Here is a 26,151-nt window from a genome sequence, read left to right on the forward strand (position 1 = left end):
TTTAAAACATAAATAAAACATCAAATATCCGATTTAAAAATGTTCAAAAAGCCGAAAGTCGCTTCTTTTGGGTTTGTTTTCCTAGACCTGGTTGCTTATCTCTCTCACAAAACCTGGCAACTGCTTATAGCCACATAGAGCTAGCAGGAGGCTGAAACTGGGCTTCATCACCACTGACTGACCAGCCACAACCACAGTGAATAATAATATAGCAGCTCTTTAAACTGGGGTTTATGTGCGAGACAAAAGACACGCATCTCAACATAAACGAGGATATGAAAGCGGCACCACGGCGTCGTCAACTGTCTGGATAAACTTTCACCATGGTAAGAGAAAGAAGGATATCTGTCAACGAGCAAAGCTAACGAGCTAATGAAGCTAGCGATAGCTTTGCCATAGACATGCAGTGGTGCCTCTCATTGTTGTGACTACACGAAGCTAATAGCTAACTACTTCTGTCTGTATCCCAGCTGGACAATGTATTTATTATGGATTTATGAGAAGGGAAATTCAGCCACATGCACATGTAGAGCGTGGTACGTGTTGTCATGGAAAGAAACGCGAATATTATGTGCTTTAAAGCTATTGTGTTTTCTAAACCAGTGGTGTAAAGTAACTAAGTACATTTACTCAAGTACTGTACAGTACTTATTGCCACTTTAATTAAGTGAAATATCTTGAGTACTTTCTTCCACCACTGGTATTTTATTTAAACTCAGTCATATGGGTCACATGTGTAGAGTAGTAGTAGTATTGTTGTCATGGAAAGAAACGCGAATATCATGTGATTTAAAACTATGTTTTCTAAACACTAGAAAGCAGCCCCTATTAAAGCTGCCATGCGATAACAACATCCAGTGGTGGAGAGAGTACTACTCACATTAATTACTTAAGTAAAAGTATCAATACTGCAAATACTCTGTTACAAGTTAATGTCCAGAATTGAGTGAAAGTGCAAACGTATTGGTATCAAAATGTACACACGTTTTCAAATGTATAAACAACTTTAGAAAAATAGTAGATCAACAAGCTCACAATGCGTTGCATCGCAGATCGGCTATTTTCAAATGGCCGAAATGTTTATAGGGCTGAAGTGGGTAATGTTTGTTAATAATAATCAAAATCTACAAAGTAACTAGTAACTAAAGTGTTCAAATAATTGTGGTGGAGTAATGTATAATGCTTGCCTCCATTCTGCCAACGATAACATCATCGCATACAAAATATCTAGTTTTATAGTTGGAAAGTTGTTGAGTGAAAATAATTGCCTAGGTATCTTCTTCTTGTGTGAAGCTCTATTCAGTAGATTTAAGTTTTGAGGAACGATGCTGAAAGAAACCTTTCAAGTGCTCAGTTAATTGATCAGTCTTTGGGTTGTATACCAGATGTTCACTGATGTTTAACTTGTGTTTTAAAACTGTAGAGTTTTTCTTGAAGTCCGAAATGCTGCAATGCTTTAGGATGTGCTCAGAGTTTTGCAGATGTAGAACATCTAGAAAGCTTATCTACATGAATTTGAAAACAAGTTGTATTAGATTGAGAGCCACAGAAGTTTAAATGGGATGGAAAAGTGATGCTGTTCAGACCTGATAAACACGTTATACATGTTATATAGACTTCATTTAACATTGGGGACTCAATTTCTGAGCCTCTTGAGGACCCCCAGGGGTCCTTGAGGGGGTTACAAGGGTCCCCCGCTAACTACAAATTGAACCACAATTAGGAACAATGCCTCAAGTTGTCAACATTGGTAGCTAGTTTGTTGTACTTTTGTCTATTTTTGTATATAACAGTATGGTCAGGGGACCCCCATGGGTCTTTGAAGGGGTTCTCCGGGGGTCCCCAGCTGGATACTTAGGAACCCTTAGTTAGGAACCCTTACCTTACATGTCAGAGTTAAATTAACACAGATGATTTACAGTATAGATTGGGGTCACGGAGATAAATGGTATGAAATGGGGGTCTGCAGCCTAATGCATATGAAACTGGGGGTCCTTGACTGGTCTAGATATAACAGTCCTGCTACTGTCAAGCAGAACACTGAACATTCAATAAACACTGGAGAAAATCTTCAAATCCAGTCTAGAATTAAGATCTGGAGGGGAAAAAAAGGTTTCACTTTGAAACGTCTAAAGTGTTGGAACACTTCCGATATAATATACATCAGATATGATGTTGTCTGGTGTTCATTTCAGATTGTGGGCTTTAGCCATTGCCTCGTCTTGCCCTTAGGATTGTAAGCCAGAAAAATGGCACTCGCATCTTTCCCTTGCTCTTTCACATCATTTGGAAAAGAGTGCATCAGTACATTAGTGGTAAATCAGTGATATTTCTATTATCCAACTTCTGGCAACCATGATGAAGGTGACCCTACTACTATAATTCTAGACAATGTAATGCTACCAGGCATTATAAGGATTTCTTGAGACATCATCCTCTTTGCTCAAGCATGCAGCTAATGTACAGCATGGAGGCTGCATCCTGAAGAGAGACCAAAAGTGGAGGAGAGACATACTGTGGGCGACATGGCATGGTCTGGAGTGTGATGTCTCTAACTCCTACACATTTAGGGGGAGAAATGCCACAGATAAATGCTGGGTGATGATCCAGCATCTTCCTACTCGGCCCATTTTCAACACAGACGCTTGCTCTAGTGATATTTCATACAGTTGTCATTATTGTGGATTTGTTTAAAATAAAAACCTGTTCTCTTTTTCAGATGTAGCAGAATGGCAGTGAAAACTCTGCCTTCCTTTTTCGCACACTGCACGGCACAGACAGACCACCACCAAAACGAGAAGCCCTGAGCTACCACCCTATTTCGGAGAGTGGATGTCCAGCGAGGAAGGTGTTCTGTGGTAGAAACCTGTAAAATACACTGAGGGAAAAAAAGAAACGGACACAAAAGAGAGGGAGAGAGAGAGAAATGTTTGCCAAACTGAAGAAGAAGATTGCAGAGGAGGCTGCCACTGCTCCCAGGACAGGTGTTCGTATCCCCCGTTCCATCAGTAAGGAGTCCATCACTTCAATGGGGGCAGACTCTGGGGATGACTTTGTAAGTATCTCTGCCAGGGTGTGAAATTACTGTTAAGCCTGATTTGTACTTGGTCGTACGACGTGTCGCACACGGAAAATAGCCGACCTACAAGCTCAATTGTGAGCCCGAAATAGGGATGCCAGGGTTACAGTAGCGAAATACTCTCAGGCCTTTCAACTTTGTCAACTTTGGGTCACTGCCAGCCACTGTCGGGTGGGTGGGTGGGGGGCTCCCTCCCTCCCTCCCTCTCTGTTGGCCAACACAGACGCCCTGCCATGTCTGCGTTCTTTCACCTTGCCATGTAACAGGTCTGCCTTTCACAATGATATCTATGTTAAGGCCAGTTTTCTAAGTGTTTCTGGGGCCTGTTGGCCATGGCCTACAGTACCATTAGTAATCCCCTCTGTAGCAGGATAAAAGCTTTTAGCTGCGCCTCTCTCATATAATGCAGCCCTCGGGACAGTCGCCATCACTGCCAGCTCCATAGTCTATAGATGTACATAATGCATCACTCCCCTCATAGTGGTGTTCAGACCATAAAAACTATACGTCAGACATGAATTTATACAATTAAAATGCTGTTAAAAGCAATTCAGGAGGAATAAAATGCATCTTTTAAAAAAACAACCTGTCAGTGAAAATGTAAATGTATTCTAACTAATTTCGAAGATGGAACTAATTTTTATGTATTTATTATAGCTAGCCAGACCACACCTTTTTCCATGAGGACTAATAGCCCCTAGTGATTTGAATTATGTAGCTTTTTCTATTGAATTGCCTTCAATGCCTTGCAGTGAGTACTTCTCTCTGCCTGGGTGTGTCAGCTTGATGGAGACTTTACTTTAAAAGTACAGGAGATGCCACGAGACATAAGGAGCAGGGGCGCAGGGGACTGATTAGTTGTTTTGTTTGAGAGCATGCCATGCAGGCAGGATAAGGTGTTGCTCAGTCGGTCGTAAAGGCAAACCAGTGTAACCTGAAGCCCTACTCCAATGTCAGACCTGCCCCACTTCTCAGTTTGCATACACCCCTCTGACTTAGGCCTGTCACAGTTATTACATAATCGTCTAATCGCAATTATTTGAGATAATCACAATTATGTTTGCATAATCGTGATTCGTCATAATCGTTTCCATGTTGAGAAATGTTCACACCTTTTCAAATATTAAAAAAAGCAGAAATTGCAGATCTACAAGCTTACTTGTAAGCTTGTAGATGTATTTCTACATGTATACAATAATTAAATATGTCAATAAGTTCTTTGTATATTTAAGTTATTTGTATATTTAAGTTATCTGCCCTGTGCAATTTTTAGCGGCGCTAGCCGCTCTATACCTTTAGGTATAGAGCGGATCCTGCTAAGGTATAGAGCGGATCCTGCTCTATACCTGACTTTGTCCGTGTTCACCGTCAACGTTGTGATTGGTCAGGTCCGTCAACAAAGTGATTGGTCAAGCTTCACATGACACGTGGCTATAAACACATATAAACACATATCGATGACAAAAAAGTATCAAAGGCGTCGCTACCTTCACACAGGGTGTGACTTTTTATTACGAAGCCTAAAAGGCTTCATATGTTCCAATCTTCAATGCCAAACACACAATTAAATCGTTAATAGCAATTATTTGATTAATCGTCAACTTAAATCTGTAATTGCTGACTGGTTCTCATTTTTCAAGTCAGCGAGTGAGCTTGGTAATCCATTGGTTGCATGCAGTTTTGAAAGGCTTGTAATGAATGTACACAGTACTACTTGAGTTCTGTTCAAGGGAGTATTTTATCTTGTTGGCAAAAAAAGAAGAATAACCATGCGTTACTCCTGAGTAGTGTTAAAGTAAAGAAAAGGCTGCACACTCGTAGCCACGATGCAGGATTTATTTGAATGAAAAAACAACGTTTCGACCTAGCAAGGTCTTCTTCAGGGAATGGACTCTGAATAGTGTTACCTTACAGTGGAACCCAGACTCCTGAGGCTGTTGGATTTCTCTTCTCGGTTGCACTTGGTCAATTATTTAGTCTTAAAGGACGACTTCACCCATTTTCAACCTATCTTCATATAATAGATCCTCACTAATGCTCCAGATAAAATTGCCATTTTTTCCTACTCAGTCTGTGTCTCATAGGAGGGCTGTGGACACTTCAGAAACCCTTGTAAAAATTGATATTTCATACTCGCAACAATGTACGATGATGGTACACCAAAATCCTTCATTTATCCATTTACAATGAACACTCAGGATTTTACAATGTAATGATGAACATGATCATCAGCATTTGAGATGCAGTTAAATTAAGTGCACAAAAAATGTGTGCACCTGAAAAAAAAAATAGCCAGAGTGCTGTCCAAACTTAAAGAAATACCTCACTGTCGTTTTTAGCGGCGCTAGCCGCTCTATACCTTTAGGTATAGAGCGGATATTAGCCCTCTATACCTGGCTTTTGCGTCAACGTTCTGATTGGTCAGGCTCGCCAAGGTTCTGATTGGTCAGGTCCGTCAACGTTCTGATTGGTCAGGCCCGTCAAGGTTCTGATTGGTCAGGCCCGTCAAGGTTCTGATTTGTCAGGCAAGGGGACTATTCATGACATCACTATGATGTCAAGGTTTATTTTTTATTTCCTCATGTTTTTTTTTGTATATATTTTGTATTTTCTCATGTTTTTTTTTGTATATATTTTTATTTTCTCATGCTTTTCCCCCTTCTTTTTTTGTATGTATTTTTAACGGCGATGGTCCTGCTCTATACCTGGCTTTTCCGTCAACGTTCTGATTGGTCAGGCCCGTCAACGTTCTGATTGGTCAGGCAAGGGAACTATTCATGACATCAATATTATATCATGAATACAAAATTAGATGGTTTATATAAACTGTAAAAGTCCGGAACATAAACACTCTGGGTACGGCTTATAAATTGTATAGATTATTTCATAACACATACATATCTTTCTGGTACCACATTTATACACACGCACACACAAAGTTTATTTTTTAGATACCCACTCTATCAGCTATGACAGATCAGTTTTTGCCACTTACCTTGGAATGCATTTGGTGATTCGCTTCCAATGGCACTATTTAGTGCCACTGGAAGCCTTGAAATAAATTTACAGAGATTTAATATTGTTTCTCTAGTAGAAACACATATCTATGACAAAATATATCAAAGGCGCCGCTACCTTCACACAGGTGTGATTTTTTTTACTCAATGTAAATGTATTTTCTGTCCCATTCTGAACATGGAGCATTGCTCTCTGATCCTAAGATGCCCAGTATTCACTGTGATTCAAGGCGTTTCAGGCTTAGTTCTTGTGCCTGATGACAGAGGGGAGACTGCTGTAGCGTTTTTGATATCCTGTAAATAAGTCACTGCACACATGATCTGGTGTGCGTTCGATATGCTTCCTTGATGATACAGAGAGGGTTGACAGACTTGGCACGTGTATTGATCATTACTCATACCAATCAACATACTGAGATAAGGTTGAAAAACAGTGGAGTATTCCTCTTAATGCATGTCCTCTCTCTGTCTGTCTTCATCCAGGCCTCTGACGGTAGCAGCTCAAGAGATGACCTCTCCTCCCAGATCCTCAGAAGGAACGATCAAATTCGCAAGCTTGAGGCCAAACTATCAGGTAATTTACTGTTAAATGTATGCACCAACAGGTTCAAGGTTTTACATAGAATTGATTGTTTTGATCGGCAGCACTAAGAAGAGAATATGTGTTATAAGCTATTACATTTCATTACATTACAGTCATTTAGCAGACGCTTTTATCCAAAGCGACTTACAATAAGTGCATTCAACATAGGTAGGGAACGAAACTACTAACCACCTGAAGTCTTAAGTGCATTTTCTTCTAAAATAAGTAACTAAGAGTATACCTAGCGCTAAGGTAAAAGTGCAATATATCAGCTACCTACTTTCTTAAACAGATGAGACAACTAGCAAAATCAAATGAGCTAGAGCTAAAACAAATAAGTGTATTGAATAAACAAAATCCAGTAAAACAATAAAACAAGAGTTCGTACAACTAGATAACAACAAGTAGCCAAGGCGAAGAGGAAGGGTAGTGTTTCCTGATTACACCTTTGTTTAAACAGGTGAGGTGTGTCCCATTGATTGCGTCATCTCTTTTTCGAGGGAGCCCTGAGCAAGATTGCGCTGTTGTAAACAATATAAAGCAACCATTAAATCACATATATCAAAATAAAGTAGACGAATTCTCAGGTCCAGTCCACACTACTGATTCGCAACGCACCCCGTTGCAAGTTGGAACCAGTTCCAGTGGTCCGAATTGAGACGTTGCAGGTCGGTGCGGTTTTGGGATTCTGTTTGCAAGTGGTTGCAGTCATAACTTGTTGCGTTGGAAATCATTGGTGTGGACTGGGCTTTTGTCTGGGCCTCATCGATTTTGTCCTTTATGCTCACAAAGTTCTTTTTCACTATTTCCTTTTTCTGTTGGTGACTATTGAGAGCAAAATAATGCTTATAGTGAGTAGTTTATTCTCAAGCCGAAGCGTAGTGGACTGGTGTCACTGTTTCTCCCTTCAGGTGGCGTATGAGACGACTGTGTTCCTCTTAGAAAAGGTTAATGGCTGCATATCCTCATGCGGCCTTTTAACTGGGATGGTTTTCTCATCTAAAGAAAATCATTGTTTTTTCCTGCCATTATTTCTCAATCATGTTTTTCCTTTTTCATTTTCCTCCCTTCATCATGTTTCGTTCACCTCCTCTACCTCTCTCCTTTCCATCATCTGCCTGGCCCTCTTCCCTGTTTTATTTACATTTCTGTGTATGTGTGTGTGTGTGTGTGTACTGTCGGTACTCCCATGTCCCATCACCCTCCTCCTCCTCCTGCCACTAGACTACGCTGAGCAGCTACGACTTATGCAGAAGACCAAGGAGAAGCTTGAAATTGCATTAGAAAAGCATCAGGATTGTACGTACTGTTCCTTTACTCTCCTCCCATTTCTGCTTCCTTTTCTCATTTCTCCTGCCGGCTGTGGTAACGGTCATTCAGTGCGCCATACGTTTCTGTCATAACAATCACCTGTTCCTAATCACCATATATGGGCTTCTTAAAGGTTTTGCCTTGTTGGGGCTTGTTAGCAATGCTTTTCTTGATTTAATCATGCCACGAAGGAGAAGCTATTCATAGTGCAATATTCAAGTTAGCACACTGGATTTAGGTTTTTTGTTTGTGGGTCGTTTGTTGTTTTGTGCACTGCTTGCCTGTGCTTCCTCGAAACACGCACTCGGCTGTAAAACTTTCTGAAATTGAAACACTCTCCACACTTTTCACAGCTACTAACCGAAGTCTGCATACTCGTTAAACATCGCTCCGTATCTTTTAGTGCTATACACATCACGCTTTTTGTTTTCTGTCTTTGCTTCTCCGTCTCTCTTGCTCTTCTTTGCTGCCCAGCTTCCATGAGGAAACTTCAAGAACAGAATGAGTCCCAACAAGCCAGCAGAGCAAAGATGGCAGAGGGGATGGCTCTAGCCCTGGAAAAGAAGGATCAGGTACACGCCATGCTCAGTGAGGAGTGCTATAATTGATATTTAATTATTGTTTTGGGGGGTTTACCTTTTAAAAAATGATGGTAATCTTTCCCTCTTTTGCCTGCAGGAATGGATGGAGAAGATGGCAGTTCTGGAAAAGGTAAGGGCTGTTTACTTTGCAATTACACAACATCTGACATTGCATCCCAGAGAGCATTTGCAGACATTATCCATTTTGTTCCCATTTTAATAAACCTGTCCGGTGTTCATGTGCACTTTGTAACTGCTTTGCACGGTGCTGTTTTAATTAAGAACAAGATGATCCTTGGGGGCATCCCTGAGAGGAAATATGGTAATCATCCTGAATATTATTATCGGACATGGCCTGTCAGTTTATTTTTGGTGCTGCAATGTGTGTCCTTCAGGAGAATGCATCTCAGTCAGCACGGCTGGAGGAAATGATGGAGCAGAGCCTCACTCTGTTCCAGAGGAGAGACGACCGGGATGAGCTTGAAGGCTTTCAGCAGCAGGAGCTGGCTAAAGTGAAACACATGGTACACACACACACACACACACACACACACACACACACACACACACACACACACACACACACACACTGCGGTTGCGGACTGATGAGTGGGTCCATTTGGCTTCTTTGTATGCGTCTTGTGTCTTTAAGCCCCCTGCCAAACTTCTGCATCAATATCAATGCCTATATCTCATCTTACTCCTTAGACAAGGTTCTTTGCTGATGGTTTATACTGTAGAGTGACAGTGACTGAAATGCATAAGTCTACCCAGTGGTGTGTTCTGGGTTTTTTCGGAGGGATACGATAATCATTCCCTTCACGACATGCGTGTGGCCGTGGAGATACGCTAGTGCGTTTTCAATGGACGAAATGGTTAGTAGAGGGCTATGTTCTGCAGGTCACACTACATATATAGCGCAACACGGTAGAACACACCACTGGGTCTTCCCTCGAGGTGGCCTTCCCTTGACCTATTGAATGCACATAGTCTATTGTATGAATCAGAATGTGAATTGAAGATGTACCCGTGTTGTGTCTGTGTTATTTTGTCTGTCTTATAAAACCTGAAAAATCAACACCTGAAAAATCAACAGTATTAAAAAATTATAAATAAAAAAAACACTCCAAAGGTCTTTTAACTAAAGCACCCTTGATTAAATAAATAACAATTTGCACAGAGAGCTGAGTGCATTATTCATCACTCTGCCCTCAAGTTAATCCCCTCTGCCCGCCAATTTGGCAGCTAACCACCAGGATACTTTGTTTGTCTGTGTGTAGCTGCTGAGGAAGGAGGAACTACTTAGCAAGCGGGACAGAGAGGTCCAGAAGAAAGAGGCAGAGCTGCACACGGCTAAGGAAGGAGCAGCCGATACCTTGCGCAAGCTTCAGGTTCTGAGACAGGAGCATGAAGAGAGCTGCAGACTCAACACAGAGCTGGAGATAGAAAGGTGAAGCAGGACACTAACATTGTTGCTGCACTTCTACTGTTTGGTTCGGGAGTTCTGTGGGAGAAGCGTCACCCTCACTTCGCACTCATGGTTAAACTCCTCAGGGTCAGGTGAAAAGTAGCATCTGGCTACTCCATGTGTATCGGAGGAGGCATGTGGTTGTCTTCCTCCCCTGGCCAACAGCGGAGGTTTTAGCAGCAGCGACACATGGGGGGGAATCGGCAATGACCAAAATGGGGAGAGAATGGAAATGCCAATTTTTGTTGTTGTTGAAAAGAATAGAAAAATAGGTACTGGATCAGGGTCAAAAGCTTGACTCTTCGATGAAATAGTTGCATCAAAACATAAGGCTTTACACCTGAATAAATCAACAGAATTTGATTTGTGCACTTATTTGGATGCAGGGCCGGTGTGAGGCAATCAGGTGGGGGCGCTGAGGGCAAATTGACTAAAATGTGTCAACGTCGTTGAAATCGATGTAGCTTAACACTGTATTATGCACGCACGCACCCACACACTGAGCCTCTCATGCATAATTGAATAATAAAGTAGGTTGACTCCCCCCTTTTAGAAGTGGACCTTTCTTGATTTGGCTGCAGAAACCTCTTCAGTTATCTTGGAGTAATCCAATCTGCTAGATAATTGGTACTCAATGGGAATTTCGGCCAGTCCATTCAGAGAGTCTTGAGACATAGTTAAATGCAAGTCAATTTGTGTTGAGAGTTCCTCTCAACAGAGGCCACTGTTAGTGGTACATGCAGCAATTTGCACAGGGCAATGCTGAGAGAGAGGGAGATTTCTGTTGTATATTATATGTATATTTCTTTTCAGCGGTGCCCTGGGCAATTGCCCAATTTGACCAACATCTAACTGGTGAACTTGTTTAGGTGAACCTGAAGGTTTCTTTTAGCATATTGTAGATGTCGTCCCTGTGTGGATGGACTGAAACCTTTACTATGGATCTCCATGGTGTGGTTTAAATCCTCAGAAAAGTATTTGCTCTCTTTGCCCTCATCTAGTAATCCATATCTTTTGAATTATGTTTGAACCTCAATTTGGTTATCCACTGAGATCATCCAAACATAAACACTGAATGCACCGTGACCAAAGCAGTAAGAGAGTCACTTCCTCTTTAGGACCCACGGTGGTTATTGGGTTACGGGGGACAGCTTGATGTTTTGCATCACTGAACAAATTATACTGCCTGTCACTATTGCCATACATCAAATCATGACGAGCATGTCAGAAACTCTGCTGTGACTTTCTTTAGAGAGGAGCTGCTGGTGGCCAGAGAGGAGGCAGAGAAGAACATCAGTGAGCTGGAAGGGAAAGGCCAGGAGCTGCAGAAGGTCATCCAACAGGTCTCTGAAGACTTCCAGAAGGTCAGTCCAGGAACACAGCCAGGAGATAACAACGGAATTCCTTAATGTAGGGCTGCAGCAAAATTAAGTGTAGTAATTGTATGTCATCATTTTGATTTGACATACAATGGTTGACTTTTCAAATTTGACTTCTCAAAATAAGTATACATATAAAATAAGTATAATAACACCACAGCTGTTAATTTGACTTACTTATCTTTAAAAAAATGTATATATAATATTGGAATTCCCTCTGTAGTCACCATATTATGAGGAAAATGAAAACTGTTTTTTTTATTCACAAATGATCAAAACTTCTAATTGTGATTTAATCACGTACAAAATAACAATGATTATCCTTTTAGTTATACCTGTGCAACTCTTTCTTGATGACAAACGTACTACTGAAATAAATGATACATTTATGTGTTTGCAGTCACAGAGTGTGGTGGCGTCGTTGGAGAGGTCCCTCCTGGCGTTACAGACTGAACATGATGCCCTGAAGTTACAACAACAAAAGGTCAGTAGTGCAAACCTTCTCTTATTCTCCTGCTCCAGTCTGGCAGGAATTTAACAATAAACAGGATCTGCTGTACTGTCTGTAGCTAACCGCCCCCTATTATCCCTGGATTTGTTCCCTGTCATGCCAATGCCCAGGCTGCTGTGACAGACGAGGACAAGGAGCGTGTGTTGGTTGACCTTCACGAGAAGGTGACCTCGCTGGAGAGACGACTGGAGGGTAACTTGAGTGAGGATGAACACCTGCAGGAGCTTCTGAAGGAGGTAAAGTCAACAAATCGTGTTGATTTCTTTGTCTCCTCTGCCTGTCATTTGGCATGCAGCTGCCTGACCCATCAGGAGGTCCTGTTCTGTATAAACATTCTTCTTTTTTACTTGTACTTTAACCCTGCCCATTGAGGTGGAGATTCAACCTTTATGTAGAATTCCCTGCTAAGGTAATAATGAATATAATTTGCTCCTGTTGTATAATTTGCTTCTGTTGTATTTCTTGGTTTTGTTCTTGGCTTTTACAGAAGTCCACGTTGGAGCAGAGACTAGACGAGGCCAGGATGGAACTTCTGGAGGCACGGACAAACCACGCAGACAACATCAGCTCTCTAGAGGCACAGGTTAGCCTAAGCCACTAGAAGAGAACAAGGGGATTTCCAAGTTCTTTTTTTGTCTATAGAATTAACTAAGATGCTTAAAACGCAAAAAGAAAATGACACTTACAAAGGTTATAGTAAATATGCTCCCCCTGTATAATAATAAATGTCCATTCAGCAAAGAGTATAATCTTTTTTTTGGAACTGATATTCCACCCATTGTCATACACCGACCTGCAGTGCCCAGTCTTACACATCTTCTTGCACCGCAGATATTCAGAACCAACTCTAGTGTCACTGAGCTACAAACACTTCTACGACATAAAGATGAGTCGTCCAAAGCCTACAGAGAGAGAACAGACGTACAAGTAAGTAACAGCAACATGTATTGGGAAATGCAAAGTACTGATACTTTACAAAGGTAGGGTAAGTGATTTTCTTTGGTTAAAATAAGCTCTGTTAAATAGCTCTATATTCTGATAGTACTCATTGCTACAGAGTGTTTGTTCAGTATTAGGAGTCTCCATGTCTCCAGCTCTTTATTAAACAGAATGCATTTTCTGGTCAGGATACCAATTTGATCCAATCAGGATAGAGAACTCACACAGGATACAGATTAAACAAGTGAATTTGGAAGTGATGACACAAAGAAATGAGCAGGCAAAATTGGAACTGGAACGCTATAAAAATGAAGCTGATAAATGTGTGCTCTCTCCTGATTGGCTGAAAATTAATTTCCTGTTTATTGAAGAGCTTTAGAGACAGGGAGACCCCTGTGACTGAACAAACACTCTATCTAAAGCAATGATTACTATCAGAATATAGCACCCTTAACCTTTTATTAAAAGACTTAATTCATAAATTCTTCTATAGTTGTAGTAATATAGATAGATAGATAGATAGATAGATAGATAGATAGATATGTTATATCTATACAGTATATATCTCTCTCTCTCTCTCAATAATAATGATATGGGTTTGTCCCAAGATCCCAAGTCACACCTGGACTTGTCTCCCAGCACACACCAGTGTGCCTCGGCCCACCGTTTAGTTAGGTAACCACTGAATTAGTGAATTAACCCTGGTAGTATTGTCTTTCACAGATCGCTGGTCTGGAACAGCAAGTGCAAGAGGCTAATAAGGGACTCGGGAGTGCAGAGCAGCAGGTCACAGAACAACAGGAACATATGCATAAACTGGTGAGTATGTATGACATTTATACTGTGTGTATGTGAGATTTGGTTTTGGTTTACTTTTTTTTTCTTCAGATTGAATTCAAAATATTTTTCAGGACAAACATAAGAAAGTGATACAGCAGAATGTTGGAGAGAGCTGAGTAACTGATTCATGTGTTTATGTTCCTCCAGCAAGCAGAGTGGGGTGTAGAGAAGACCAGTCTAGAGAAGGAGGTGTCTTTAGCGCAGCAGCAGGGACAGGAGACAGAAGGACGCCTACAGGAGGAGGTTGCAGCTCTACGAAAGGAAAGCGATGCGCAGCAGACAACTCTTAATGTCAGGATTGTGAGTTCTGCTTCTCATCTTCAGTTCTGATGTTTTTTATAATGTAACATCTTATCTGTCCGTTTCAGTCCATTGCACCATAGCTGATCATGACCGCCCATGCAAATTTTATATCAGCCCTCAGGGCTCAAGTGAAGCTATATTTTCACCTAATGATATTTTAAAGGACTAAAATGCAACAGCACACCTCAGAATATGCCAGTCTGGGCATGTCCGTGTGAAGCTAAATGTTTTTGACTATGTGTATGTTCTGGTATGATTTGGCATTAAACTGTTTTCACCTTGACATGCACTATTACAGTGTAAAGCTATTTCAGATGTGCTGTCTTTAGACTTGGCAAATAATCAGCTTTGGGTGATTTTAAACGAATCTGTTCTCAAAAAATGGACAGAAAAAAAGTATTGATACAGTATGTAATCTGAGAACACAATTGGTGCCCTTAAAAGGAATCCATCGTCGATCCATCGTTTCAGACAAACTACGGAAAATAGTGCTTTTACAAATGGCCAATGATGGAAATTGATCAAGTGCTGAAACTGGGAAGTCACATCACAACTGGACTATGTAAAGGCAAACAACCCGAGACTGTCCATGCGCACACAGTGTATGCACCCTGTACTTATAAACACTGTCAGCCTTAAATCTTTCATGCAATGGCTTCTTTTCCAATTTCCCCCACTTATTCAAGGTAACTACAGCAGCAGTACAACATGTACATTGAAGGGTTTTTGTATAAAACAATGCCTATGCCTTAATCATCCATGCAAAGATGCATTTGGCCTTTTAACAATATTGTATTAATATTAATGCCCTAACATATTTCCATGTCTCTTTGTGTGTGTCTTTAGAGTGAGCTGGAGCAGGAGAGGTCATCCCTGCTCCAAGGGAGGGACGAGGCAGAGGAGGCTATGAGACGAAGAACAGAGGAACTTGAGGAGGCTAAGGTATAAGACACTGTCTGGAGTTAGTCAAGTGGACCTGGGTTGGCTCTGTACTTCGACCACTTTTTTCCGTCTACACTAAATCTCTTCGCCCCAAAATAGCCGATCTACAAGCTCACGGCGCGTCACAACACGCCGCATTGTGAGCTTGTAGATCTGAAACAACTAGCCCGAAACAACTAGCTGGATTTTCACCGAATGAACAGACATCTTTTTGTTTCTGGAAAATTCTGCTGCCTCCAAAAAATCTCAGATTCTCTTATTGGATTTAGCTTGAACATCCATGAAAGGTTTGGTTGTCCTCATTATGAGACAGGCGTAGGCCTTGGTCGTATTTAAAAATAGGGTAGAGGAATTTGATCATTTTCAGGAATTGAAACATTTGTGGTTCAGATGAATGTTCACATCCAATACCGTTTGTATAGCAGTGGTCGAGCTACTGTCAGTTCACACGTTGATATTTGTTGTAGAAGAATGATGCTCAGCTATAGAGCGTTATATTTCCCTGCCAAACATGAGCCAAAATCTTTAAATCATGCAGAGATGTTAAGGTCTAGAAAATGTACTGATTGTTTAAACAGAAATGTGTTGGAGCTGTGAGCCATCCTTGGCTTTCAGCTCTTGGATGTTAGCCCTATCTAGCTGTAAAGCTTGTTGTCCAGAGAAATGGCACGTTACCAAGCTGCTGTCAGCATACATAACATCAACCAACACGTTCATATTTAGGATAACATACAGTTTTGGAAGGAGTATGGCATATGTAACCGTTTAGCCTAGCATCGCTATTTTGGGCATGTCATTGTAGGCGAATCATTGTATTGATCAAAATGATTTTTAAATTGGGGCTTAAAAGTGGTTACATGTGCATGAATTCACACATGGGTTTTGTGAAGCAGATCTGTAACCGTGCAGTTCCTGAAAAAGTGATCCAATGCATCAAACATACGGAGCAATAGCGCATGTTTGAAGTCCCCAATCCCCATGTCCATGTGTGTGTCCTCAGGCGGAGCTGAGCAGCCGGCAGACTGTGAGCGTGGAGATAGCCAAAGCACTGGAGGACACCAGACGACAGAAGGAGGAACTCCAACTCCAGGTCATTAGGCATACAGAGGAGGTTTGGCTATTTTTCAAGCTGTAGCCATTTATTCTGCCCAATACAATACTGTCACATGTTGGTACCGCAAGTTATTCTGGGCATGTCGTAATAAGGGAAACTTTATTTTTGGCAAAGAGATTTGGTGTAAAGGGGGAAAAGGAGGGGACCAAGTATAGACCCCTGGGTCTATACTTAGTATATGGTATACTAAGTATAGACCTACGTATATAGGTTTTAAGCAGTTATGTAGTGGAGGACATTTCCCATCGACTTTCCCTGACAAGATCAGTCCAGTTGATGCAGGCATTTGAATGGGCAACGTTTCAGTTAGAATCCATGTCTAAATTCACTTGAAACATTGTAGAAATATAGCATTTTGCTTGCTCTGCAAACATTTTAAACAATAGCAAAGGTTCACTCACTTAAGGAAGGTACTAGATTATTAAACATATTTTCCAACTCAAGTTGTTAAAAAGTGTATTGGCCCTGTATCAAGGCTTAACTGATCACGTCGTATGTCAAAAACATCATGTTTTCAGTTAAAGGTATGCAGATGTTTTTACTGATTGTTCAACAAAGTATAAATGAGCCTTTCAGGAATCGTGCTGAATCGGTGCTCTGCCACAGAGTACACCATGGTGGAGAGTTTGTACCATTTTTAATCAAATTTCATGTAATTTAATGGCTTTTTCACAGGTCGCAGAGCTGACCACGTCTCTTCAAAACACAGAAAAGGAACTGGCCAATGTCACAGAGCAGCTGAAAATTAAAGAGGAAGACCTAATAACACTACGCAATGGTACGCAGCAATACACAGTCACATGCAAGGACACACACACACACACACCTTAACTCATTCAGTGCCAAGCTTATTTATGGAATTTTGGCTCTGAGTGCCACAGCCAAAATTCATTGTAAAAAAAAGTGCTTAGGAGCCGAGATACAGCCTTTTTCAGTAAGAAGTTAAACAAAGAGTGAATGGAGCAGCAAATATTCTAATCATCATATCTTGGGTTCTGAACATGTTTTTCCAAAATAACAAACAAAAAAAAACAGGAAATTATTTTTTTTCATGACGTCTTAGACGTCATGTGGCGCTCAGGGCGTCAGGCCACGTGACGTCTTAGACGTCACGTGGCACTGAATGAGTTAACCACTTACAGTAAGAACTATTTTTGAGTGGTGCCAACCACTCCTACATTTGACTATGTCCGTCCGTCCGTATGTCCGTCCGTATGATTGGTCAAGCTTCACATGACAATATGTTGTCACGTGTCACGTGACAACATATTGTTGCTGATTGCAACACAAGGATGCAACCAGTTACACTTTCAAAGGCACCACTCTCTTCACACTGGGTGTGATTTTTAAAAACAGCGCAAATAGCCAGTTATAAATGCACAACGTACAGAACATTATGAGCTTGTTGATCTGTTATTTTTGCTATTTCAACAAAATATTAAATTAAATGTTTGATTTTTAGTTTTTTGCCTGATTTGACATGGCCATGATGGGGACGACAGATTGAAGTGGTTAAAGGCACACTCACACAGACAGTAGGCTTTCATTACAATGCCCCATATGTTAATTTTATAAGCAGTTTATTAGTTGAAATTCTGTTTTCGAGCTAATCTTTAAAAAAAATCTAAGCTATTTGAATCCACAGAAACGGGATTCTAAAAGTCCTCATTCATAGCCATAAAGCTGCCATCCTTAATTTTGTCTCCCTCTCCTGGGCAGACTGAGTTCATTACAACAATGTCGGTACAGTACAGATGGTGGTTCATCTAGCATCCAGTCCTCCAGTGTTTAGTCTGCTTCAAATTACTTTATTGACACTGTCAACCTGTCCATGTCCTACCAGACACAAGGGTTTAATTTCTCAATGGAAGCTCCAGATGTGCTAGTTGTATTGTATCAACATACCTGGGTTTAGGTTTCTTTTCTTTAACCCATTAAGACCTGGAACTGTGTCATTTTTAGATTTGAGCTAAAAAGCATTATTTTACACTTTGGGCTCAAAAATAGCAGATATACAAGCTCATAGCGCGGCACCGAGTGCCGCGCTATGAGCTTGTAGATCTGCTATTTTTGAAAATGTGTGCAAATCTTTGAATATATAATATATATATATTTTTAAAGCAAACATTTTTAACTCAAATCTTTGCTTCTGGGGGGTCCCTGGAACAAGATATTTTGATGGGGGTCGGCGGACAAATACATATCATTTTGGGGGTCCTTGACAAGAAAAAGATTGAGCACCACTGATATAGAAACATACTTTTTTCAGAAAACTGTTGGGATTTAGGAGACATGTAGAATCGGCTTCAGGTCTCAATGGGTTATACAAAAAGACATTTTAAATGGTGGATATCTCATTTTCGTGGTGTTGTTTTTTTCTTCTCATCCTGTTGTGCAGAGCTGCAGGCTGTCCAGGAGGACAATGAGAGACTGCAGGCCCAGGTGGAGGAGAGTGAGCGAGACAAAGAAAGGCAGCTGGACAGCCTAAGGGAGGAAGTCCTCACACAGACACAACAACTGGACACCTGCCATTCACGGGTTAGAACCCCCCCCGGCCCCCCACCACACACGCACACACTCACTCACACACACACTCACTCACACATACACTCACACACACACACACACACACACACACACACACAAAATTCCAGTCTGTCAAATAAAGGCTTGAAAATAGTAAATGAATGAACGAATCAATAAATAATAAACTAAACTAAACAAACTGTTGTTTAATTGTGTGTGTGCTTTTATTTTAGATATCGGACCTGGAAGTGGAGGCAGAGACCCGTACGGAGCATCTCCAGTCTCCAGAGCAGGAACAGAATGGCAGCGTAACTGTGGATGACCTTGACCACATTCAGAAGGTCAACAGAGAACTGGAGCAACAGCTGAGTGAGAAGAACAAGGTCAGACGACTTATGTTTGTGCATCTATTAATATCTAATAGTGTTAGATAAAAGGTTTTTATTTACAATAAATGTATTATTTATTCTTGCAAACAAAAATGTCTAACCTTTTTTGCGTTTTTCTTGTTTGCCAGACCATAAAGCAGTTGCAGCAGAGGCTAGCAGAGCTAAAGAGAACCCTTCAGAAGGAGCTGGTGAGATATCCTGTGTAAAAATTCAACATATGCTTTTGATTTATTTCTAGAAATATTCCTGGGTACTGTAATTACATTAACCGATTAAGACCTGAGGCCGATTCTACAAAATGTCTTCTAATTCTTAACAGTTTTTTGAAAAAACTTATGTTGCTATGTCAGTGGTATGTATTTGGCCGCGGACCCCCATCTCAAAATATTTTGTTCCAGGGACCCCCAGAAGCAAAAAAATATATATATATTCAAAGATTTGCACAAATAGCACAAAAATAGCAGACAACAAGCTCCAAGCCAAACAAGCTACAAGCTTGTGCCGCGCTATGAGCTTGTATATCTGCTATTTTTGAATAGCCAAAGTGTAAAATAATGCTTTTTAGGTCAAATCTAAAAATGACACGGATGCTTCTCCAGGTCTCAACTCATTGAGTGCCAGAATTTTTTTTTTTTTAAGCGTTTGGCAATTCTGGCACTCACTTGTACTACCTATGAGTATGTAAAAGAACAGAAACGAATAAACAAAAAATATTTCTATATTATGTTGTCCCAGTGCCAGAGTTTTTTTTCACAGAAAACAAAAAGTGCTTAGGAAGTGAGATACAGCCTTTTTCATTTCTAAGTTAAACAAGGAGTGGATGGAGCTGCAAATCTTCAGATGATGATATCTTGGGTTCTGGACATGTTTTTCAAAAAAATAAAATAAAAATTAAACTATTTTTTCAAAAACATGTCAAGCACGTCATTGGCACGTTGAGCCATAACGGTAAAAACACGTGAAACACGTTAATGGCACTCAATGAGTTAATGGCTTAACATGACGTCTGTGTTGCAGAAGCTAAAGCCAGAACCAGAAGCTGAGGGGAAGGAGAAGGCACCAGAAGGCAGAGGAGATAAGCAGGAGAGACTTAGTCCCGATCCACCACCGGCCTCTGCCTCGGCCACTGCCCCTGCACCGACCTCGGCCGTCCCACGGCCACGCCCTCCCACGTCCAAGACCCTGGTCACCAACACCTCAGACCTCAACGACTCCAGAGAGATCAACTTTGAATATCTCAAACACGTGGTCCTCAAGTTCATGTCAACCAGAGATGCTGAGGTAAAGTAGCCTGGCATGGCCAGACTGATATCACTGTGTAGATATTGGTCTGGAATCTCTGTTTGGAACCTGCATTTCCAAGGGGCTGATACTAAAAAATGCCTCTGGTGACCCGCCCCATATATGCATACTGGGCCCTGATTGGTGCCCCACAACTTAGGGGGCAGCCAAATCCAATCACAACCGAGCGGGGTCAGACCAAGGGGCAAGGCTTGGATATTTACGATGAGGCTAACACGGAAGCTTATGAATGGCCAGAGTGGCGCTGTTTTACCCTGCGCCGACCTGCGGTGTCAGAAAGAATTTATTTTAACGCAAATGAATGGGTTTTTTGACAAACTTTAGACTAGATTTTCTTACCGTAATAAAAATTGTCATAAATTCTATATGCTTCCGGTCGCTAGTTTAAAGTCTCCTTTCAATCATCATGATGTGCGTTTTGCTAAATTATGGTCCCATTTATTTTAAAATTGACGATAAAGTAGGCTATTCTCTAGGAGGGGCGGGATGATTTGATTGACAAGCTACTCAACCAATAGCATTCATTCCCCGTCCCCGCTCTTGATTGACAAGCTACCCAACCAATAATGGTCTGGTCGCATTCTGCAGGATATGACGCGATATTGAAGGATGGCGGACCTACAGTCTTGGAACAACGGCTTCATTTTCGGTCTGTAGAAAGCAGGGGAGTGGCTTTGTCCATCTCATTTATACAGTCTATGGGTCAGACTAATCTGCCGAGGACATTTTTTTATATTTTTTGCACTGGCAGATTCGTCTGGCTAGAGGTAAAGAGTTCAACATGTGTGGGATTTATCCATAGATGTTGAACATTAGATGCAGCATTACACCATCAACGATGGGATAACCATCAGAATAAACCTTTATTGATCCCATGGGGTGAAATTCTGGCACCAAAGGCTACACAGCAGTGAAGTTACAGATACTGTGAGGTACAGTCATTGGAAGAAAACACCACAAATGAACACATATACTGGTGTTTACCATACCAGGAGCAGAGTGTCAGGCTCATTGGCAGTTGCATATGGCCAACGCAGTAAACCCCACTATGCATCCTCTGGCACCTAGTTAGGCTAATGCCTGATTTATAATTGGTTGCACATTGTGTCATGCACCAAAAATAGCCGATCTGCAAGCTGCAGTGTGGGTACTATAGCGGCGGCAAAACACCTAAATGTGTGGGGACGATTAATTGGCGTGATGACTGAAATGCATGGATTAAAGCTGTCACTCACCAATACTGATTTCAGTAATTTTTATGAGATTACAGAGTATTAGAATGGGTCAAACTAGCAATAGAATACATGTTCATAAGCATCTTTCATAAAACCCTAATGGTCTCGCATATTTCATAAAAGCAATGGTTAATGCCTCAATCGACGACTTTTTAAATTGGTTGGCTGTATGTAGAACAGCAAGAACATAGCCTACGTTTAAAATGAAAACAAAAAAACCCCCGAAATACCTGAATTGACTATTCTAATCCCAGTTCCTGTATGTACATTTGATACATGCTGCTCTCAAAAAGAAAATGTCCATTTCATGTCGGTCTAATATTTTTACTGTATATTTCTTACTTCTCAGGCATATCAACTAATAAGAGCAGTGTCTGTGTTGTTGAATTTCACTCGTGAAGAAGAGGACATGCTGAAGCAAACCATTGAATATAAGGTGAGTGTTAGGGCCGTCACGATTATGAAATCTTACTTGATGATTAATTATATAAATAATTGCAATTAACGATTTAATTGTGTTTCTGTCGTTGAACATCGGAACATTATGAATACAAATTACATTTCTGTTTGGCTTTTAGGCTTCGTAGACCAAAGGTGCACAGGACAGATATAACAAATACATTTCCACTAGTCATTTTTTTTAATTTACAAAGGCATTACGACTTTGTCAATTAAAAAAAAATGACTAGTGGAAAAAGCCGTTCTATAAGCTCAAACGTGTCACATAGTGACTCATTTTGATCCTGTAGATCTACTAATTCCACTATTTTGGCAATGTTTGAAAATATATGCACATTTGAACATGGAAATGATTATGATGATTATGCAAGAAACAATTGACATTATCCCAAATAATTGCCATTAGACGATTATGTAATAATTGTGACAGGCCTATTGAGTGTCTGATGTCAGAACGGTATTGTTCAACCAAATCAGTGCCACATGGGCGTAGAATGCCTCCTTCAGCGTGTCCCTGTTTGAACTCCCAGCCGGTCAGACTGTTTGCCTTGTGTCATTCCCCTGCTCTCTGTTTGTCCGCCTTTTCCTGTCTCTTACTGTCTATATTGAGATAAAGCAGAAGGGCCAAAAATATTAATAAGCTTCTGAGAAACGTGGCCTGAAGTAAAGCTGAGGTCCTTTACTCAAGGATGAATTTGTTTGTATTGTAAGAGTTGAGGGCAGGTTTTCGATACATTCAGGCACCATTTGACTCCTTAAAATCAATACTAATACCAAAGGTGGTACATTTCTATATATCATTTTCCCGTAGCCATCCATGCTAAATATGCTGTCTCAATAGCCTTTTAATTGGATCAAATAATGATTTTGTTTTTTTCCCTTTCCATTAGATGTCGTGGTTTGGATCCAAGCCTTCTCCTAAAGGCATTATTCGGCCTTCGATCTCAGGAACGACACACTGGAGCTGAGGAGGAACACTCAGGCGGCTTAGGTGATGGGGAATCAATGGACAGGGTGATATATGCACTTGTTTCCAAGTACAACGTGTCCCTTCCTGCACCTCTCCCATTGTTGTAGCTGCCAGTGCCCAAACAAGGACTCCATCCAAGCTTTAATCAGACACAGTTTCCTATGTAACTCATTCTTTTGAGGAAAAGACGGTCGTCGGGGACTGAGAGGGGGTTTTAGAGGCACTTATTTATAATACGTTGTTTTTGTAATGATATTACTTTCATATGAACGGTGGAAGCAGAGAAAAGGTTTTACTTACCTTGAAGAGTAACCATTCAGACAATAATTTCCAAACCATTCAAACAATAATTTCCTTTTTATTTCAAAAGGACGCTATCGAGACAATTTAATGACTAATGGATTTAGAAGAATGTTGCCGTCTTGATCTTATGGATTTACATAGCCGCAAGCAACTCATAGATCCTATTTTTAATATCTGGAATCTAGAGTTGCAATACCAATCCTTGACAGCCCATACATCCAAACAGAAAAGTCATTTGTATTAAACGTTGCAGCTGTGCGGAAAGCTTGAATTATCCTCCTGCATTGTGTGAAATTTCGAAACGGGTGGTAGGACCGTTGAGTGATTTCCAATGAGCGCTTCCAAACTCCAACACTTAGAAAAATAATCACCTGCACAGAATTTATTGACAGAAAGTAGCTCCTAACATGTTTACGGTGGATTACGGTGAACTTGCAGATAGAGGATAATTCAAGCTTTCCGCACAGCTGCAATGTTGGTGAGTTTGACGTTGTTTAATACAAATAGAAAAGACTTTTCTGTTTGGATGAATGGGCTGTCAAGGGTTGGTATTGCAACTCTAGATTCCAGATATTAAAAATAGTATCTAAGAGGTGCTTGGGGCTAGGGTTTACCCTGGATTGGTTCACAAGTGTGTGATGGTCCTCATGGGAAGGTAAATTTGTGTGTTCAGTCCATTTAATTTCACATATAAGAATCATAACTATGAAGAATAGTCAGCCCCACACACACACACACACACACACACACACACACACACACACACACACACACACACACACACACACACACACACACACACACACACACACACACACACACACACACACAATGGCTATATTGGCCACACCCGCTATCAGCATACATTTATGTTGAACACCAATCAGTAAATCATAGAGAATCCCCATTAACTTTCCACTACACGGTCAGTTTTCATGAAGTTTGACAGTGAGGATATTTTTTTTTCTTATGTTCTTCATTGCCCTTTATTTTCCCATTGACTTAGATGTTGTACATGGTACTCAGTCAATGCCAATGACTGCCTATGATCTGTGGTTAGGGAAAGGGATCTTTACTGATCAGAGGAAGCATGATATTAATGTTTCTTTAAACCCCTCAAGTGTTCTCTGAATGAATGGTACAGGCTATGATTTCTGAAGGAACTTTTATGAAAGCCTTTTGGTTTGTTATCTTAAAACAGAAAAAAAAGATATACTGTAGATATATTTGAAGGCCTATAATTGAAGGGCTTATAGTGTGTCATTTTAATGACAGCCTGTGAAGGGTTACGGTTCTCAAATGTTTTGGGTTCACGAGACTGAGACATATTCTGGGATCGTTGAAATAAAGGTTTATTTAGGTGAGAAGCTGGGTAATAAATGCAATGTCAATTTGAGGAAAGTATAGCAAATTAATTTGTAAATTGTTGATTGGAGGACATGCCTACCTTTACCTGCCTTGTGTCGATGTAAATGAGTACATTCCATATGTCTATTTATATATGAAAACTGTATATATGCATTAAGAACTTTATAAATCAGTGGATGTAAAATGGTTTGATGTGACCAGTTTCAGTATTGTCTGTTTTGGTTTCTGGCCGTTGCTGTGTCATACAGTCTCACTATCCATTGCTTCCTGTAACTTCTGTGAGAGTTCAGACACAACATAAAGATGTTTTCTTCCACTGGTGAGAAGCCCAGGTAATATGCATGCCTACTGCTAGACTCCCTTAAATCAGTCAGAATCGTCTGTTGGGAATCCATTACTCATTCTAGGATTTCCACAAATTCTAGAATATTCCAGATTCCCTTTTCCATTCTAGAATGCTCTAGATTCTGCGATCGATTCCAGTGACTTAAAGAAGAAGCAGAATTGCTCCTGTCTGCTCTCTGACTTACCAGTTTCAATTATGCAGAAAATAACTAGATTGTTCTGGTTTAAAGGGGTTTATTACAACTTTTGAGTCTGTATCTAATCGAAACAATTTTCATTCAGGGGAAAAGCACATAATTGAATGCAACAGTGCAAAAACTATCATTGGCAACAATGATGATGTCGAAGCCACACATCTAGCCCTGGTGCTTTGAGGAATGGACTCCACTGATTTTATTATACTGTCTCCATGAGAATAAAAGAAGCAATGCACTTTTGGAACATTATTTGATTCTTCTACATGTTAGTCCATGCAACAACACTGTACAATCACTACAGATTGTCCTAATGTCATTTAACAACTGTTGTTATTTAACAACTGCCCCTACAAATGATTCTGTTTGTTTCCCTTCATTTATTGATAATAAATCGAGATTGTGAAATCTAAGACTCTGCATATTTTATAAGCCAGCTGGTTCCAAATCTTTGGTTTTGTAGTTTAGTTTGATTTATTTGCACGTAATGTTTTTTAAACGTATGATAAAAACAAATATGGAAAAGAACGATACTTTTAAATGGGAAGAAACAAAAATCAAAACATGTGCCGGAAAAGCCCCCCCCCCCCAAAAAAAAAGCTTTGCCTTCCTAATAAATATTATTAAAGCTTAGAAACTAAGGTGTCGATGAAGAAATGGTGAATATTCTATAACCACAATAATAATAGCTGCAACAAATATAGAAATGTCAATAATTATTGTAATAAAATATTTATGGTGATGATTATAAATAATACTTATAATAACAATACCAATAATAACAGTAGTAGTAGGAGTAGATAGTGCTATAACCATGTAATATCAGACTTAGAATACCGTAGTTATTTGAAATATAGATTTATCAATATGTGAGGAATATTCTGTATTGCCGTGTGTTGTAGCATATAGATAGACCAACGGTTCTCAACCTTTTCAGGCTGCAACCCCCAAAATAATCTTATTTGAACTGGGGACCCCCCACCCTGACAAGCA

The 26,151-nt window shown here is 40.4% G+C and overlaps 1 protein-coding gene across 3 annotated transcripts; it reads left to right on the forward strand.

Annotated features, from left to right (window-relative positions):
• The first annotated feature begins 142 nt into the window (after nt 1-142).
• Nucleotides 143-25,571, forward strand: golga1 (golgin A1). 3 transcript variants are annotated; one of them, XM_084054756.1, is made up of 24 exons: nt 143-326; nt 2,720-3,055; nt 6,580-6,670; nt 7,904-7,978; nt 8,465-8,562; nt 8,669-8,701; nt 8,967-9,095; nt 9,852-10,021; nt 11,292-11,403; nt 11,819-11,902; nt 12,040-12,165; nt 12,417-12,512; nt 12,761-12,856; nt 13,592-13,687; nt 13,856-14,008; nt 14,858-14,953; nt 15,954-16,064; nt 16,743-16,845; nt 18,466-18,605; nt 18,827-18,976; nt 19,111-19,170; nt 20,000-20,263; nt 21,869-21,955; nt 22,869-25,571. In XM_084054756.1, the coding sequence occupies exons 2-24, from the start codon at nt 2,927-2,929 to the stop codon at nt 22,944-22,946; spliced, it is 2,577 nt and encodes an 858-aa protein (XP_083910882.1). In that variant the 5' UTR covers nt 143-326; nt 2,720-2,926; the 3' UTR covers nt 22,947-25,571. The 3 variants fall into 3 exon arrangements, with proteins under 3 accessions (XP_083910882.1, XP_083910883.1, XP_083910884.1); XM_084054757.1 differs by having other exon boundaries at nt 15,954-16,043; XM_084054758.1 differs by lacking the exon at nt 7,904-7,978.
• Nucleotides 25,572-26,151: the final 580 nt, after the last annotated feature.

The sequence above is a fragment of the Gymnoscopelus microlampas genome (genome assembly GCF_963454915.1).
Source record: "Gymnoscopelus microlampas genome assembly, chromosome: 4".
Taxonomy (NCBI): Eukaryota; Metazoa; Chordata; class Actinopteri; order Myctophiformes; family Myctophidae; genus Gymnoscopelus; species Gymnoscopelus microlampas.